General features: G+C 45.1%; 1 protein-coding gene across 1 annotated transcript in view; it reads left to right on the top strand.

Moving 5' to 3' along the window:
• Positions 1–17,500, top strand: part of LOC120568662 (anion exchange protein 2-like) — a gene marked incomplete at its 3' end in the record, with an annotated part of 45,708 nt that overhangs the window by 3,550 nt on the left and 24,658 nt on the right. The window contains 1 exon segment of the mRNA XM_039816316.1: positions 3,903–4,029. Coding sequence (XP_039672250.1) covers positions 3,976–4,029 — 54 coding nt within the window.

Below are 17,500 nucleotides of genomic sequence, written 5' to 3'. Positions count from 1 at the left end.
TCCAGTGTCTCCTCTCCTCTAGTGTCTCCTCTAGTGTCTCCTCTCCTCCAGTGTCTCCTCTCCTCCAGTGTCTCCTCCAGTGTCTCTTCTCCTCCAGTGTCTCCTCTCCTCCAGTGTTTCCTCCAGTGTTTCCTCTCCTCCAGTGTCTCCTCCAGTGTCTCCTCTCCTCTAGTGTCTCCTCTCCTCTAGTGTCTCCTCTCCTCCAGTGTCTCCTCTCCCCCAGTGTCTCCTCTCCTCCAGTGTCTCCTCCGGTGTCTCCTATCCTCCAGTGTATCCTCCAGTGTCTCCTCTCCTCCAGTGTCTCCTCTCCTCCAGTGTCTCCTCACCTCCAGTGTCTCCTCCAGTGTTTCCTCTCCTCCAGTGTCTCTTCTCCTCCAGTGTTTCCTCTAGTGTCTCCTCTCCTCCAGCATCTCTTCTCCTCCAGTGTTTCCTCTCCTCCAGTGTCTCCTCTAGTGTCTCTTCTCCTCCAGTGTCTCCTCTCCTCCAGTGTCTCCTCCATTGTCTCTTCTCCTCTAGTGTCTCCTCTCCTCCAGTGTTTCCTCCAGTGTCTCCTCTCCTCCAGTGTCTCCTCTAGTGTCTCCTCTCCTCTAGTGTCTCCTCTCCTCCAGTGTCTCCTCCAGAGTCTCCTCTCCTCCAGTGTCTCCTCCAGTGTCTCCTCCCCTCCAGTGTCTCCTCCAGTGTCTCCTCTAGTGTCTCCTCCAGTGTCTCCTCTCCTACAGTGTCTCCTCTCCTCCAGTGTCTCCTCCAGTGTCTCCTCTCCTCCAGTGTCTCCTCTCCTCCAGTGTCTCCTACAGTGTCTCCTCCAGTGTCTCCTCTCCTCCAGTGTCTCCTCCAGTGTCTCCTCTCCTCCAGTGTCTCCTCTCCTCCAGTGTTTCCTCTCCTCCAGTGTCTCCCCCCACCACTGTCTCCTCTCCTCTAGTGTCTCCTCCAGTTTCTCCTCTCCTCCAGTGTCTCCTCTCCTCCAGTGTCTCCTCTCCTACAGTGTCTCCTCCAGTGTCTCCTCTAGTGTCTCCTCTCCTCCAGTGTCTAGTATATCCTCTCCTCCAGTGTCTCCTCTCCTCCACTGTCTCCTCTCCTCTAGTGTCTCCTCCAGTTTCTCCTCTCCTCTGGTGTTTCCTCTCATCCAGTGTTTCCTCTCCTCCAGTGTCTCCTCTCCTGCAGTGTATCCTCGCCTCTAGTGTTTCCTCTCATCCAGTGTTTCCTCCAGTGTTTCCTCTCCTCCAGTGTCTCCTCTCCTCTAGTGTCTCCTCTAGTGTCTCCTCTCCTCCAGTGTCTCCTCTCCTCCAGTGTCTCCTCCAGTGTCTCTTCTCCTCCAGTGTCTCCTCTCCTCCAGTGTTTCCTCCAGTGTTTCCTCTCCTCCAGTGTCTCCTCCAGTGTCTCCTCTCCTCTAGTGTCTCCTCTCCTCTAGTGTCTCCTCTCCTCCAGTGTCTCCTCTCCTGCAGTGTCTCCTCCAGTGTCTCCTCTCCCCCAGTGTCTCCTCTCCCCCAGTGTCTCCTCTCCTCCAGTGTCTCCTCCGGTGTCTCCTATCCTCCAGTGTATCCTCAGTGTCTCCTCTCCTCCAGTGTCTCCTCTCCTCCAGTGTCTCCTCACCTCCAGTGTCTCCTCCAGTGTTTCCTCTCCTCCAGTGTCTCTTCTCCTCCAGTGTTTCCTCTAGTGTCTCCTCTCCTCCAGCATCTCTTCTCCTCCAGTGTTTCCTCTCCTCCAGTGTCTCCTCTAGTGTCTCTTCTCCTCCAGTGTCTCCTCTCCTCCAGTGTCTCCTCTCCTCCAGTGTCTCCTCCATTGTCTCTTCTCCTCTAGTGTCTCCTCTCCTCCAGTGTTTCCTCCAGTGTCTCCTCTCCTCCAGTGTCTCCTCTAGTGTCTCCTCTCCTCTAGTGTCTCCTCTCCTCCAGTGTCTCCTCCAGAGTCTCCTCTCCTCCAGTGTCTCCTCCAGTGTCTCCTCCCCTCAGTGTCTCCTCCAGTGTCTCCTCTAGTGTCTCCTCCAGTGTCTCCTCTCCTACAGTGTCTCCTCTCCTCCAGTGTCTCCTCCAGTGTCTCCTCTCCTCCAGTGTCTCCTCTCCTCCAGTGTCTCCTACAGTGTCTCCTCCAGTGTCTCCTCTCCTCCAGTGTCTCCTCCAGTGTCTCCTCTCCTCCAGTGTCTCCTCTCCTCCAGTGTTTCCTCTCCTCCAGTGTCTCCTCCCATCCACTGTCTCCTCTCCTCTAGTGTCTCCTCCAGTTTCTCCTCTCCTCCAGTGTCTCCTCTCCTCCAGTGTCTCCTCTCCTACAGTGTCTCCTCCAGTGTCTCCTCTAGTGTCTCCTCTCCTCCAGTGTCTAGTATATCCTCTCCTCCAGTGTCTCCTCTCCTCCACTGTCTCCTCTCCTCTAGTGTCTCCTCCAGTTTCTCCTCTCCTCCAGTGTCTCCTCTCCTACAGTTTCTCCTCTCCTACAGTGTCTCCTCTATGTCTCCTCTCCTCCAGTGTCTCCTCCCCTCCAGTGTCTCCTCCAGTGTCTCCTCCAGTGTCTCTTCCCCTCCAGTGTCTCCTCTCCTACAGTGTCTCCTCTCCTCCAGTGTCTCCTACAGTGTCTCCTACAGTCTCTCCTCCAGTGTCTCCTACAGTGTCTCCTACAGTCTCTCCTCCAGTGTCTCCTCCCCTCCAGTGTCTCCTCTCCTCCAGTGTCTCCTCTCCTCGTTTGTATGTCTCCTTTCCAGTGTCTCTCCTTCTTCTCCTCCTTTTTTTTTCCCTCAATTTCTTTCTCTAAAAATCTCTCCTCTTTCCTCAATTCTCACATTTTCTCCTTTATTTTCCCTCCATTCCTCTTTTTCATTTTCTTTTCTCTTGTCTCCTTCAGTGTCTCCTCTCCTCCAGTGTCTCCTCTCCTCCAGTGTTTCCTGTCCTCCAGTGTCTCCTCTCCTCCAGTGTCTCCTCCTCTCTCCAGTGTCTCCTCCCCTCCAGTGTCTCCTCCAGTGTCTCCTCTCCTCCAGTGTCCTCTCTCCTACAGTGTCTCCTCTCCTCCAGTGTCTCCTCCAGTCTCTCCTCTCCTCCAGTGTCTCCTGTATGTCTCCTCTCCTCCAGTGTCTCCTACAGTGTCTCCTCCAGTGTCTCTTCCCCTCCAGTTTCCTCTCTCCTACAGTGTCTCCTCTACTCCAGTGTCTCCTGTCCTCCAGTGTCTCCTCTCCTCCAGTTTCCTCTCTCCTACAGTGTCTCCTCTCCTCCAGTGTTTCCTGTCCTCCAGTGTCTCCTCTCCTCCAGTGTCTCCTCCAGTGTTTCCTGTCCTCCAGTGTCTCCTCTCCTCCAGTGTCTCCTCCCCTCCAGTGTCTCCTCCAGTGTCTCCTCTCCTCCAGTGTCCTCTCTCCTCCAGTGTCTCCTCTCCTCCAGTGTCTCCTCCAGTGTCTCCTCTCCTCCAGTGTCTCCTGTATGTCTCCTCTCCTCCAGTGTCTCCTACAGTGTCTCCTCCAGTGTCTCTTCCCCTCCAGTGTCTCCTCTACTAAAGTGTCTCCTGTCCTCCAGTGTCTCCTCTCCTCCAGTTTCCTCTCTCCTACAGTGTCTCCTCTCCTCCAGTGTTTCCTGTCCTCCAGTGTCTCCTCTCCTCCAGTGTCTCCTCTCCTCCAGTGTCTCCTCCAGTGTCTCCTCCCCTCCAGTGTCTCCTCTCCTCCAGTGTCTCCTCCAGTGTCTCCTCTCCTCCAGTGTCCTCTCTCCTACAGTGTCTCCTCTCCTCCAGTGTCTCCTCCAGTGTCTCCTCTCCTCCAGTGTCTCCTCTCCTCCAGTGTCTCCTCTCCTCCAGTGTCTCCTCCAGTGTCTCCTCTCCTCCAGTGTCTCCTGTCCTCCAGTGTCTCCTCCAGTGTCTCCTCTCCTACAGTGTCTCCTCTCCTCCAGTGTCTCCTGTCCTCCAGTGTCTCCTCTCCTCCAGTGTTTTCTCTGTTCCAGGTTCTACAGCCGACAATCAGACAGACCCTGACCTGTGACCTCTGACCCCTGACCCCTGACCTCTGAAGGAGCCATGAACCGTCTCCACAATTCTCTGGGTCCTCCTGAATCAGTCAGTCCGTCTGCAGTGAGTCTCATCACATGATAACATAACGGGCCAGCTACATCTCACACGTAACACTAACACTCAAAGGGGAAATGAAGCACTTTCAGAGATAGAGAAAAGATAGAGATAGTGAACGACAGAAATAGTGAAAGAGACAGTGAAAGATAGAGATAGTGAACGACAGAGATAGTGAAAGAGACAGAGATAGTGAAAGAGACAGTGAAAGATAGATTGTGAACGACAGAGATAGTGAAAGAAAGAGATAGTGAACGACAGAGATAGTGAAAGATAGAGATAGTGAAAGAGACAGTGAAAGATAGAGATAGTGAACGACAGAGATAGTGAAAGAGACAGTGAAAGATAGAGATAGTGAAAGAGACAGTGAAAGAGACAGTGAAAGATAGAGATAGTGAAATATAGAGATAGTGAACGACAGAGATAGTGAAAGAGACAGTGAAATATAGAGATAGTGAACGACAGAGATAGTGAAAGAAACAGTGAGAGATAGAGATAGTGAACGACAGAGATAGTGAAAGATAGAGATAGTGAAATATAGAGATAGTGAACGACAGAGATAGTGAAAGAGACAGTGAAATATAGAGATAGTGAACGACAGAGATAGTGAACGAAAAGTGGAAATAGTGAGAACGACAGAGATAGTGAAGGAAAGATAGTAAGCGGATATAGAGATAGTGAACGACAGAGATAGTGAAAGAAACAGTGAGAGATAGAGATAGTGAACGACAGAGATAGTGAAAGATAGAGATAGTGAATGACAGAGATAGTGAAAGAGACAGTGAAAGACAGAGATAGTGAAAGAGACAGTGAAAGATAGAGATAGTGAACGACAGAGATAGTGAAAGACAGAGATAGTGAAAGAGAAAGTGAAAGATAGAGATAGTGAAAGAGAGATAGTGAAAGAGACAGTGAAAGACAGAGATAGTGAACGACAGAGATAGTGAAAGAGACAGTGAAAGATAGAGATAGTGAATGACAGAGACAGTGAAAGACAGAGATAGTGAACGACAGAGATAGTGAACAACAGAGATAGTGAAAGAGACAGTGAAAGATAGAGATAGTGAATGACAGAGATAGTGAAAGAGACAGTGAAAGATAGAGATAGTGAACGACAGAGATAGTGAAAGAAACAGTGAGAGATAGAGATAGTGAACGACAGAGATAGTGAAAGAGACAGTGAAAGATAGAGATAGTGAACGACAGAGATAGTGAACAACAGAGATAGTGAAAGAGACAGTGAAAGATAGAGATAGTGAACGACAGAGATAGTGAAAGAGACAGTGAAAGATAGAGATAGTGAACGACAGAGATAGTGAAAGAAACAGTGAGAGATAGAGATAGTGAACGACAGAGATAGTGAACGACAGAGAGTGAACGACAGAGACAGTGAATGACAGAGATAGTGAAAGAGACAGTGAAAGAAAGATAGTGAACGACAGAGATAGTGAAAGATAGAGATAGTGAACGACAGAGATAGTGAAAGACAGAGATAGTTAAAGAGAAAGTGAAAGATAGAGATAGTGAATGACAGAGATAGTGAAAGATAGAGATAGTGAACGACAGAGATAGTGAAAGACAGAGCTAACGTTAAGTTAGTGGAAGAGACAGTGAAAGATAGAGATAGTGAACGACAGAGATAGTGAAAGAGACAGTGAAAGATAGAGATAGTGAACGACAGAGATAGTGAAAGACAGAGATAGTGAAAGAGACAGTGAAAGAGAGAGATAGTGAATGACAGAGATAGTGAAAGAGACAGTGAAAGATAGAGATAGTGAACGACAGAGATAGTAAAAGAGACAGTGAAAGATAGAGATAGTGAACGACAGAGATAGTGAAAGAGACAGTGAAAGATAGAGATAGTGAACGACAGAGATAGTGAAAGAGACAGTGAAAGATAGAGATAGTGAACGACAGAGATAGTGAAAGAGACAGTGAAAGATAGAGATAGTGAACGACAGAGATAGTGAAAGAGACAGTGAAAGATAGAGATAGTGAACGACAGAGATAGTGAAAGACAGAGATAGTGAACAACAGAGCTAACGTTAAGTTAGTGGAAGAGACAGTGAAAGACAGGTAACTTAGCTCAGTGGAAGATGGAGACTGAGGAGCCACAGGACAGAAGAATACGAAAGGGAGGCCACTATTGTATTGCTCCTGGATGTAAAAACGAGTTTTACAGGGTCAAAGCCAAGGACAAAACAGTCCATTTTCATAAACTGCCGCTGAAACGTAAAACTGTACTGCTGCGCTGGCTAACGGCTCTGAAGAGAAAGAGCTCTCCGATGGGCGCTGACTCTAGGGTTTGCAGTGGACATTTTCTGGAGGAGGATTACATTGAGGAGAAGACCTTTGAGTTTGGTAAACTAGCCAACAGACCAACAGACTAAAGCCTGAAGTTGCTCCTTCTGTTTTCAATTTCACTGCCTATAATGTGTGCTCTACTGACCGCCCAACATACTCCAACAACAGCAAGACAGAGGCATCAGTCCACCGTAGGGACAGGGCACTAAAATGCGCCAGCCAGGCAGGGAAGAGACAGGTAGGGCATTCAGCGACCCACAGAAGTCAGCGTCAAAGATGCCCACACCAAAATCAAATAAACAATATTCACCAACATCTATTAAACGTATGATCATCATGAGCATCTCTCAGTCCAAACAGCAGCTCTCATAAACACCTGTTAAGTTACCCCTCCCAACCCAAAACACGTCCCCTATAGCCTAAATATTTCCATAGCAGCATATGATTTATCTGATGTATCAATATATAACAGCCAAAATGACTCCAAAATTCAAAATAAACAACCATTAAAAACACCTGAAAGCATTCACCTACAACTCGCGTCCTAATTTGATTCACTAGAGAAGGTCAACACAGTTAATTGTAACATCTATGGACAATCATGCAACTTGCTACATGAGTAATATCCATCTGACTTAATGTTATAGCATATTAACATTTAAAATTATACTGTCAAAGTAAGTAAATAAGTATATTATAGTTATGTTTATATCGTCAGTGTGTGTATATATAAAAATACACAGTAACTATCTCTCACCAGGGGAGAAATAATGGGCACTAGTGAGAAAATAATATATATATTTTTTAACATCCCTCAGAAGTGTAACAAACATCCCTTATAAATATGTGTATATATATATATGTGTATATATATATACATATATATACACATATATATACATTATATATATATATATATGTATATATATATATGTGTATATATATGTGTATATATATACATATATATACACATACATATATACATTATATATATATACATATATATATGTGTATATACACATATACATATATATATACACATATACATATATATATACACATATACACATATATATATATACACATATACATATGTATATATATATATATATATATATATATATATATATATATACATACACACACACACACACACACACACACACACACACACACACACACACACACACACACACACACACACACACACACAACACATATATAAATACACACACACTGACGATATAAACATAACTATAATATACTCTTTGACAGTATAATTTTAAATGTTAATATGCTATAACATTAGTTAAGTCAGATGGATATTATTGATAATTATAATGAATAATATTGTCCATAGATGTTACAATGTTGTGAGGAGACAGAACGGACCCAAGAGCAAGGCTCGAAAAAACACCGATTTATTGAACAGATACTGGATGGGAGCGGGGAGGCGGATGCCGAGGGCAGAGGTGAGGGCTTTCTGGGGCTGGAAGTGGGATGGGGAAGGAGCCGGGGGAGCTAACCGGGGCTAGGGGAGCCGAGGAGGAGGCACTGGAGTCCGGGGAGTCAAGGGAGGAGCGGCTGAACACGGGAGCGGAGTCAGGGCGGAACAGGGAGCCGTGAGGAGGGGACCGAATGGTGAGAGCGGCTGACTGGAGGTAGCGGAGCGAGATGGAGGTGATAACTGCAAGAAGAAACACAGACAGGGTTAGCACAGGCAAGGACAGGCAAGGACGAAGTAGTTTTTCTGAGCGCTTGTATGGCGTTTCACCCGGGTGGCTGAAGCAACGATCAAGCGGGGATGTTGAGTGAGTCCTGGGTTTATATACTGGGCTTGATTGTAGACGGCTGGCAGGTGTGTCCGGCAGGGAGAGGTGATGGAGGATGATGAGCAGGTGTGTGCAGTCAGCTGGCAGGAGAAGGAGGGAGGAGGGGAAAAACACAGGAGACAGCTAAAGGCAGGCAAACAGAGGAAACTGACAGTGGAAATCAAACAGAACTAGGAAACCAAAACAAAGACTCACAGCCAGCCGACCCCAACCATAACATACAATTAACATTACACTCTTGTACATTTGATTATCACAAGTAACTATCTCTCACCAGGGGAGAAATAATGGGCACTAGTGAGAAAAAAAAAAAATATATATATTTTAACATCCCTCAGAAGCATAACAAACATCTCTACTGTTACACATTTTACTCTTATGTTAATAAAAACACCAAATAAAAGTAATTTTACTGATTTAACCAACAATTACAGCACATAACTGGTATGGACATTGAACCAAAAATGTATTATTATTACATGGTTATTGAAAGAATAAAACAACAAGAAACAGTGTTTCAGTATAAGATTCTTTTATATGCTTTAAACCAATAGTCAGGATGTGAGTACAAAGTATTCCAGTTGGGTACCTAAAAACAGTAAGTGTGTTTACAGGTAAGAAGGGAAAATAGTAAGTGTGGTTAGGAGGGAGAAAAGGAAGGGGGGGGAGGTAAAAAGAGAAAAAGAGAAAGGGAGAGGAGGGGGGATTTTTAAAAAAGGGGAAAAGGAAAAAAAAAAAAAAAAAAAGAGAGATTTTGAAAAATGGAGAGAGGGAGAAAGAAGAAAAAAGATTATGGAATGCAATGTTTCTGTACCTGCTGCTGTATTTGTCACTGGAAATGAGTGCAGTCCATTCATGGAGGTGTGCGACACCATTGGTCTGGAAACCATCTCAAAAAGACAGTGGTTCAACATACAGAAGGCCTATGTCATCCCAGAGGTCAACAATACCTGGACAGTACACAATGAGGCCTTAGGTGATGAGCGGCTCATCGTGTCAGGAGACTCCAGATATGAGAGTCCAGGTCACAACGCCTCATATGGAACCTACTCACTCCTGGACATCAAGTCGAAGATGGTGGTGGCACAGGAAACTGTTCAAGTCACAGAGGTGAAGAACAGTTATTGGCTTGAGGTGGATGGTATGGAAAGGTGCCTTTCCAAGTTGGGAGAATATGGTGTGACCATATCTGTTTTGGCAACCGACTGCCACTCATCAGTGCAGAAAGTCATGCGTCAGGAATATAAATCTATACAGCATGAATATGACCTCTGGCACATTGTTAAGTCTGTCAAAAAACGACTGCTGCAGTGCCACAACGAAGAGTTGTTTGAGTGGATCAGAATGATCACAAACCACCTCTGGTTTTGTGTCACAACATGTGAGGGAAGTGTGACTAAGTTGAAAGACAAGTGGATCTCAATCCTGCATCACATTACCAATGTGCACCATTGGGTATCTGGTGAGACAATGACCAGGTGTGAGCACCGTACCTACACCCCTGAGGAAGAGAGTCCGCGTCCATGGCTCCTCCCTAGCTCTGCTGCCTTTCAGCAACTGCAGAAGATAGTGCTCGACAAGCAGCTCCTGAAGAAATTGGAGAAAACCACACTGGGCATTCACACAGGACAGCTAGAGAGTCTTCACTCCCTGTACACGAAGTACGCCACAAAGAGGAAGACATTTCTGAGGGAGAGTCTGGAGGCACGTCTGTGGGTTGCTGCTATGGATCACAACAGTAATGTGGACCGGAAGACAAAAGACTAAAACTAAAGAAGGTGAGGAGCAACATAAACACCAGTACTCCAAGTCTGCTCAACAGTATGTGGTGACCCCACTGAAGGTGGACAAGGATTATACCTTCAGGAAGAACATACCGTAAAACTTCAAATAATAGCCCAGGCTTCTATTTACCCAAATCGCCGAAATGCACCGGCTTGTATTTGAGACAGGCGTCTATAAGAGACAGGCCTTTAATTGACATGCTTTGCCCGCATGCTGTGGATCCACTCACACACGCTCACCTCCAGCTCTTCACTGACCTTCTTCCTCCCTCCACCTCGCAGTCCGGCCCTTCTGTCGTCTTCCTTTGAAACAGACGCTGCAGTTCTGCTTTATGTTTAGGACGCCATTCTCTCTTAGGATCAATCGAGAAACGTCTTGCCCGCTGCTTCTCCCGAATTTTGTTCGGCAAATTTGACAACTGTCAGCTTAAATGTCAAATCATACTTTTTTCTTTTTTGTCTCCATGGTGGCATTGAGAGAATTAAGAAAAACTGAAGACTAAAAGAAAGTTCGTTAACCTGTTTGTTATGTTGCCATAGTGATGAGTCGTTTATGAACGGTTGCGTCTGTCACGTGAAATCCAATCAAAACATAAGAACAAACGATCTGACGGGTTTTAAAAGATCAAATACAACCCAACACAAAAAAACAACAAAAAACAGACCAGGCCTCTATTTGGACCGGCCTTTATTTACCCAAATCTGTTGTCACACCAGGCGTTTAAGAGAGACAGGCGTCTATTTGGGACTCGGCTATTATTTGAAGTTTTACGGTAGTGGCAGGAGTGATCAATAGGTGCGACTGTCAGTACCCGATCCGTTCTGCGCATGTGCAAGATGTTCACACGGTAGCCTCCACAGTTAAGCTAACGTTAGTTTAGCTAACAGCTAATTCGGCTAACCGCTAGCTGAGACAGCATGTAAACTTTAAAAGAGCCTCAAAATACAACTTGAAAATAAACGTTAACATATATAACAGCTGTTACGTCAGTTCTACTTTACTTGTGCTCATTTAAAATACAATCACTCAATACTTGTCTTTATTGTTATTACTGTAAAGTCTTAATTTAGCTGTAGCATGCTTTTCCCATTAAGTTTGACTTAACGTTATTTTAGACTGAATCTAGCTGTCGGCTAGCGGTTAGCCGAATTAGCTGTTAGCTATCCCAGTGGAGGCTAGCGTGGAACGGATCGGGTACTGACAGACAGCCACCGACCATGTGAATGCTGCCTGTCAGAAGCAACGTAACCAGTGGGGCGGTGCCTGTTATTCCGAGGTGGTGGTTGCATGAACGCAGCATTATCATCTGCGCCTACGTCATGGCGTACGTGTCATCTTGCACATGCGCAGAACGGATCGTGCCGGTGGAACGGATCGGGTACTGACAGCGAGTCGACATCCATCCGGGCAACGTTGCAGGAGCTGAAAACGGAGACTGTTATCACGCTGGCTCGGCACAAAGGTGTGGACAAACCAGAGAAAGCGCTGTCTGTTGCCAAGCATCTGAGCAGATTTGCATCCTCACAGTCCCGTAACAGAGTAACAAACCCTGACTGAGGAAGAGCAGAAAGAACAACACAAAGTCTATTAACATGTTAAAGTGACTAACACTATCCTTGTCAAAATTGTTTTTTTCCTTGATTGTTAATTTCCTTAATTGTTCCATGATTACACTGTATATTAGAATTAATTTAGAGCATTTTTTTTTATAAATGAGTTATATGGATTTACACTGCAAATTTCCCATTATTTAAAGTACATTATTTGTGCAAGTCTGAGCTCAGTTCAGTGTCAGACAAGCTGTTGTCATTTAATCACTATGCCTATAAAATATTTGATGTTAAACTTTCAAATGTGTATTAGAGTCTTTACTCTATTAGAGTGCTTGTTTAAACATACAAGGCTTTACATCCATGGTCACAGTATACTGAGCCAGTACCTCAACCACCTAGCTTGACTTACCTGCATTGATTTGTGTACACGGACACGTTTATCTCGGGGGTTTTTTCCGTGGTAGTCAGCACGTAATGTGAACCATCTGTAAGGAGGTTGGGTTTAGGAAAAGAAAGACGGGGAAAGGAAAGGTCACACGCGGGACAGCTGTGACAGTAGATTGATGTTTCGCAGCTCTGTGACAGTAGGTTGATGTTTCGCAGCTCTGTGACAGTAGATTGATGTTTCGCAGCTCTGTGACAGTAGATTGATGTTTCGCAGCTCTGTGACAGTAGGTTGATGTTTCGCAGCTCTGTGACAGTAGGTTGATGTTTCGCAGCTCTGTGACAGTAGGTTGATGTTTCGCAGCTCTGTGACAGTAGATTGATGTTTCGCAGCTCTGTGACAGTAGATTGATGTTTCACAGCTCTGTGACAGGGGATTGATGTTTGGCAGCTCTGTGACAGTAGATTGTTGTTTCGCAGCTTTGTGACAGTAGATTGATGTTTCACAGCTCTGTCACAGTAGGTTGATTTTTCACAGCTCTGTGACAGTAGGTTGTTGTTTCACAGCTCTGTGACAGTAGATTGATGTTTTGCAGCTCTGTGACAGTAGGTTGATGTTTGATGTTTTGCAGCTCTGTGACAGTAAGTTGATGTTTCGCAGCTCTGTGACAGTAGATTGATGTTTCGCAGCTCTGTGACAGTAGGTTGATGTTTGATGTTTTGCAGCTCTGTGACAGTAGATTGATGTTTCACAGCTCTGTCACAGTAGGTTGATGTTTCACAGCTCTGTGACAGTAGGTTGTTGTTTCACAGCTCTGTGACAGTAGATTGATGTTTCACAGCTCTGTGACAGTAGGTTGATGTTTGATGTTTCGCAGCTCTGTGACAGTAGATTGATGTTTCACAGCTCTGTGACAGGAGATTGATGTTTGGCAGCTCTGTGACAGTAGGTTGATGTTTGATGTTTTGCAGCTCTGTGACAGTAGGTTGTGGTTTCACAGCTCTGTGACAGTAGATTGATGTTTCACAGCTCTGTGACAGTAGATTGATGTTTCGCAGCTCTGTGACAGTAGATTGATGTTTCACAGCTCTGTGACAGGAGATTGATGTTTGGCAGCTCTGTGACAGTAGGTTGATGTTTGATGTTTTGCAGCTCTGTGACAGTAGATTGATGTTTCGCAGCTCTGTGACAGTAGATTGTTGTTTCGCAGCTCTGTGACAGTAGATTGATGTTTCACAGCTCTGTGACAGTAGATTGTTGTTTCACAGCTCTGTGACAGTAGATTGTTGTTTCACAGCTCTGTGACAGTAGATTGATGTTTCGCAGCTCTGTGACAGTAGGTTGATGTTTGATGTTTTGCAGCTCTGCGACAGTAGATTGATGTTTCACAGCTCTGTGACAGTAGATTGATGTTTCACAGCTCTGTCACAGTAGGTTGATGTTTCACAGCTCTGTGACAGTAGGTTGTTGTTTCACAGCTCTGTGACAGTAGATTGATGTTTCACAGCTCTGTGACAGTAGGTTGATGTTTGATGTTTCGCAGCTCTGTGACAGTAGATTGATGTTTCACAGCTCTGTGACAGGAGATTGATGTTTGGCAGCTCTGTGACAGTAGGTTGATGTTTGATGTTTTGCAGCTCTGTGACAGTAGGTTGTTGTTTCACAGCTCTGTGACAGTAGATTGATGTTTCACAGCTCTGTGACAGTAGATTGATGTTTCGCAGCTCTGTGACAGTAGATTGATGTTTCACAGCTCTGTGACAGGAGATTGATGTTTGGCAGCTCTGTGACAGTAGGTTGATGTTTGATGTTTTGCAGCTCTGTGACAGTAGATTGATGTTTCGCAGCTCTGTGACAGTAGATTGTTGTTTCGCAGCTCTGTGACAGTAGATTGATGTTTCACAGCTCTGTGACAGTAGATTGTTGTTTCACAGCTCTGTGACAGTAGATTGATGTTTCACAGCTCTGTCACAGTAGGTTGATTTTAAGCACATGTGACAGTAGGTTGTTGTTTCACAGCTCTGTGACAGTAGATTGATGTTTTGCAGCTCTGTGACAGTAGGTTGATGTTTGATGTTTTGCAGCTCTGTGACAGTAAGTTGATGTTTCGCAGCTCTGTGACAGTAGATTGATGTTTCGCAGCTCTGTGACAGTAGGTTGATGTTTGATGTTTCGCAGCTCTGTGACAGTAGATTGATGTTTCACAGCTCTGTGACCGGAGATTGATGTTTGGCAGCTCTGTGACAGTAGGTTGATGTTTGATGTTTTGCAGCTCTGTGACAGTAGGTTGTTGTTTCACAGCTCTGTGACAGTAGATTGATGTATCACAGCTCTGTGACAGTAGATTGATGTTTCGCAGCTCTGTGACAGTAGATCGATGTTTCGCAGCTCTGTGACAGTAGATTGATGTTTCACAGCTCTGTGACAGGAGATTGATGTTTGGCAGCTCTGTGACAGTAGGTTGATGTTTGATGTTTTGCAGCTCTGTGACAGTAGGTTGTTGTTTCACAGCTCTGTGACAGTAGATTGCTGTTTCACAGCTCTGTGACAGTAGATTGATGTTTGATGTTTCGCAGCTCTGTGACAGTAGATTGATGTTTCACAGCTCTGTGACAGGAGATTGATGTTTGGCAGCTCTGTGACAGTAGGTTGATGTTTGATGTTTTGCAGCTCTGTGACAGTAGGTTGTTGTTTCACAGCTCTGTGACAGTAGATTGATGTTTCGCAGCTCTGTGACAGTAGATTGTTGTTTCACAGCTCTGTCACAGTAGGTTGATGTTTCACAGCTCTGTGACAGTAGGTTGTTGTTTCACAGCTCTGTGACAGTAGATTGATGTTTTGCAGCTCTGTGACAGTAGGTTGTTGTTTGATGTTTTGCAGCTCTGTGACAGTAAGTTGATGTTTCGCAGCTCTGTGACAGGAGATTGATGTTTGGCAGCTCTGTGACAGTAGGTTGATGTTTGATGTTTTGAAGCTCTGTGACAGTAGATTGATGTTTCGCAGCTCTGTGATAGTAGATTGTTGTTTCGCAGCTCTGTGACAGTAGATTGATGTTTCACAGCTCTGTGACAGTAGATTGTTGTTTCACAGCTCTGTGACAGTAGATTGATGTTTCACAGCTCTGTCACAGTAGGTTGATTTTCACAGCTCTGTGACAGTAGGTTGTTGTTTCACAGCTCTGTGACAGTAGATTGATGTTTGGCAGCTCTGTGACAGTAGGTTGATGTTTGATGTTTTGCAGCTCTGTGACAGTAGGTTGTTGTTTCACAGCTCTGTGACAGTAGATTGATATTTCACAGCTCTGTGACAGTAGATTGATGTTTGATGTTTCGCAGCTCTGTGACAGTAGATTGATGTTTCACAGCTCTGTGACAGGAGATTGATGTTTGGCAGCTCTGTGACAGTAGGTTGATGTTTGATGTTTTGCAGCTCTGTGACAGTAGGTTGTTGTTTCACAGCTCTGTGACAGTAGATTGCTGTTTCACAGCTCTGTGACAGTAGATTGATGTTTGATGTTTCGCAGCTCTGTGACAGTAGATTGATGTTTCACAGCTCTGTGACAGGAGATTGATGTTTGGTTTTGCAGCTCTGTGACAGTAGGTTGATGTTTGATGTTTTTTTCTGTGACAGGAGATTGATGTTTAGCGCAGCTCTGTGACAGTAGATTGTTGTTTCACAGCTCTGTCACAGTAGGTTGATGTTTCACAGCTCTGTGACAGTAGGTTGTTGTTTCACAGCTCTGTGACAGTAGATTGATGTTTTGCAGCTCTGTGACAGTAGGTTGTTGTTTGATGTTTTGCAGCTCTGTGACAGTAAGTTGATGTTTCGCAGCTCTGTGACAGGAGATTGATGTTTGGCAGCTCTGTGACAGTAGGTTGATGTTTGATGTTTTGAAGCTCTGTGACAGTAGATTGATGTTTCGCAGCTCTGTGATAGTAGATTGTTGTTTCGCAGCTCTGTGACAGTAGATTGATGTTTCACAGCTCTGTGACAGTAGATTGTTGTTTCACAGCTCTGTGACAGTAGATTGATGTTTCACAGCTCTGTCACAGTAGGTTGATTTTTCACAGCTCTGTGACAGTAGGTTGTTGTTTCACAGCTCTGTGACAGTAGATTGATGTTTGGCAGCTCTGTGACAGTAGGTTGATGTTTGATGTTTTGCAGCTCTGTGACAGTAGGTTGTTGTTTCACAGCTCTGTGACAGTAGATTGATATTTCACAGCTCTGTGACAGTAGATTGATGTTTGATGTTTCGCAGCTCTGTGACAGTAGATTGATGTTTCACAGCTCTGTGACAGGAGATTGATGTTTGGCAGCTCTGTGACAGTAGGTTGATGTTTGATGTTTTGCAGCTCTGTGACAGTAGGTTGTTGTTTCACAGCTCTGTGACAGTAGATTGATGTTTCACAGCTCTGTGACAGTAGATTGATGTTTCGCAGCTCTGTGACAGTAGATTGTTGTTTCACAGCTCTGTGACAGTAGATTGATGTTTCACAGCTCTGTCACAGTAGGTTGATGTTTCACAGCTCTGTGACAGTAGGTTGTTGTTTCACAGCTCTGTGACAGGAGATTGATGTTTTGCAGCTCTGTGACAGTAGGTTGATGTTTGATGTTTTGCAGCTCTGTGACAGTAAGTTGATGTTTCGCAGCTCTGTGACAGTAGATTGATGTTTCGCAGCTCTGTGACAGTAGGTTGATGTTTGATGTTTCGCAGCTCTGTGACAGTAGATTGATGTTTCACAGCTCTGTGACAGGAGATTGATATTTGGCAGCTCTGTGACAGTAGGTTGATGTTTGATGTTTTGCAGCTCTGTGACAGTAGGTTGTTGTTTCACAGCTCTGTGACAGTAGATTGATGTTTCACAGCTCTGTGACAGTAGATTGATGTTTCGCAGCTCTGTGACAGTAGATTGATGTTTCGCAGCTCTGTGACAGTAGATTGATGTTTCACAGCTCTGTGACAGGAGATTGATGTTTGGCAGCTCTGTGACAGTAGGTTGATGTTTGATGTTTTGCAGCTCTGTGACAGTAGGTTGTTGTTTCACAGCTCTGTGACAGTAGATTGATGTTTCGCAGCTCTGTGACAGTAGATTGATGTTTCGCAGCTCTGTGACAGTAGATTGATGTTTCGCAGCTCTGTGACAGGAGATTGATGTTTGGCAGCTCTGTGACAGTAGGTTGATGTTTGATGTTTTGCAGCTCTGTGACAGTAGGTTGTTGTTTCACAGCTCTGTGACAGTAGATTGATGTTTCGCAGCTCTGTGACAGTAGATTGATGTTTCACAGCTCTGTGACAGTAGATTGATGTTTCACAGCTCTGTGACAGTAGATTGTTGTTTCGCAGCTCTGTGACAGTAGATTGATGTTTCACAGCTCTGTGACAGTAGGTTGATGTTTCACAGCTCTGTGCCGGCTCCACAAACTGAAGTAACAACAATAATCCCAGAGGGAAAGCTCTCTGTCTCGCCTGTGACTCACACAATCGGCACATACGCTCCGCTAACGGTCTGCATGCGCTATGCTAAAGGTCCGCTAACGGTCCGCCAACGGTCTGCATACGCTACGCTAACGGTCCGCTAACGGTCCGCCAACGGTCTGAACACGCTACGGTAATGGTC

The sequence above is a fragment of the Perca fluviatilis genome, chromosome 11 (assembly GCF_010015445.1).
Source record: "Perca fluviatilis chromosome 11, GENO_Pfluv_1.0, whole genome shotgun sequence".
Taxonomy (NCBI): Eukaryota; Metazoa; Chordata; class Actinopteri; order Perciformes; family Percidae; genus Perca; species Perca fluviatilis.
This window is presented reverse-complemented; position numbering and strand designations above follow the sequence as displayed.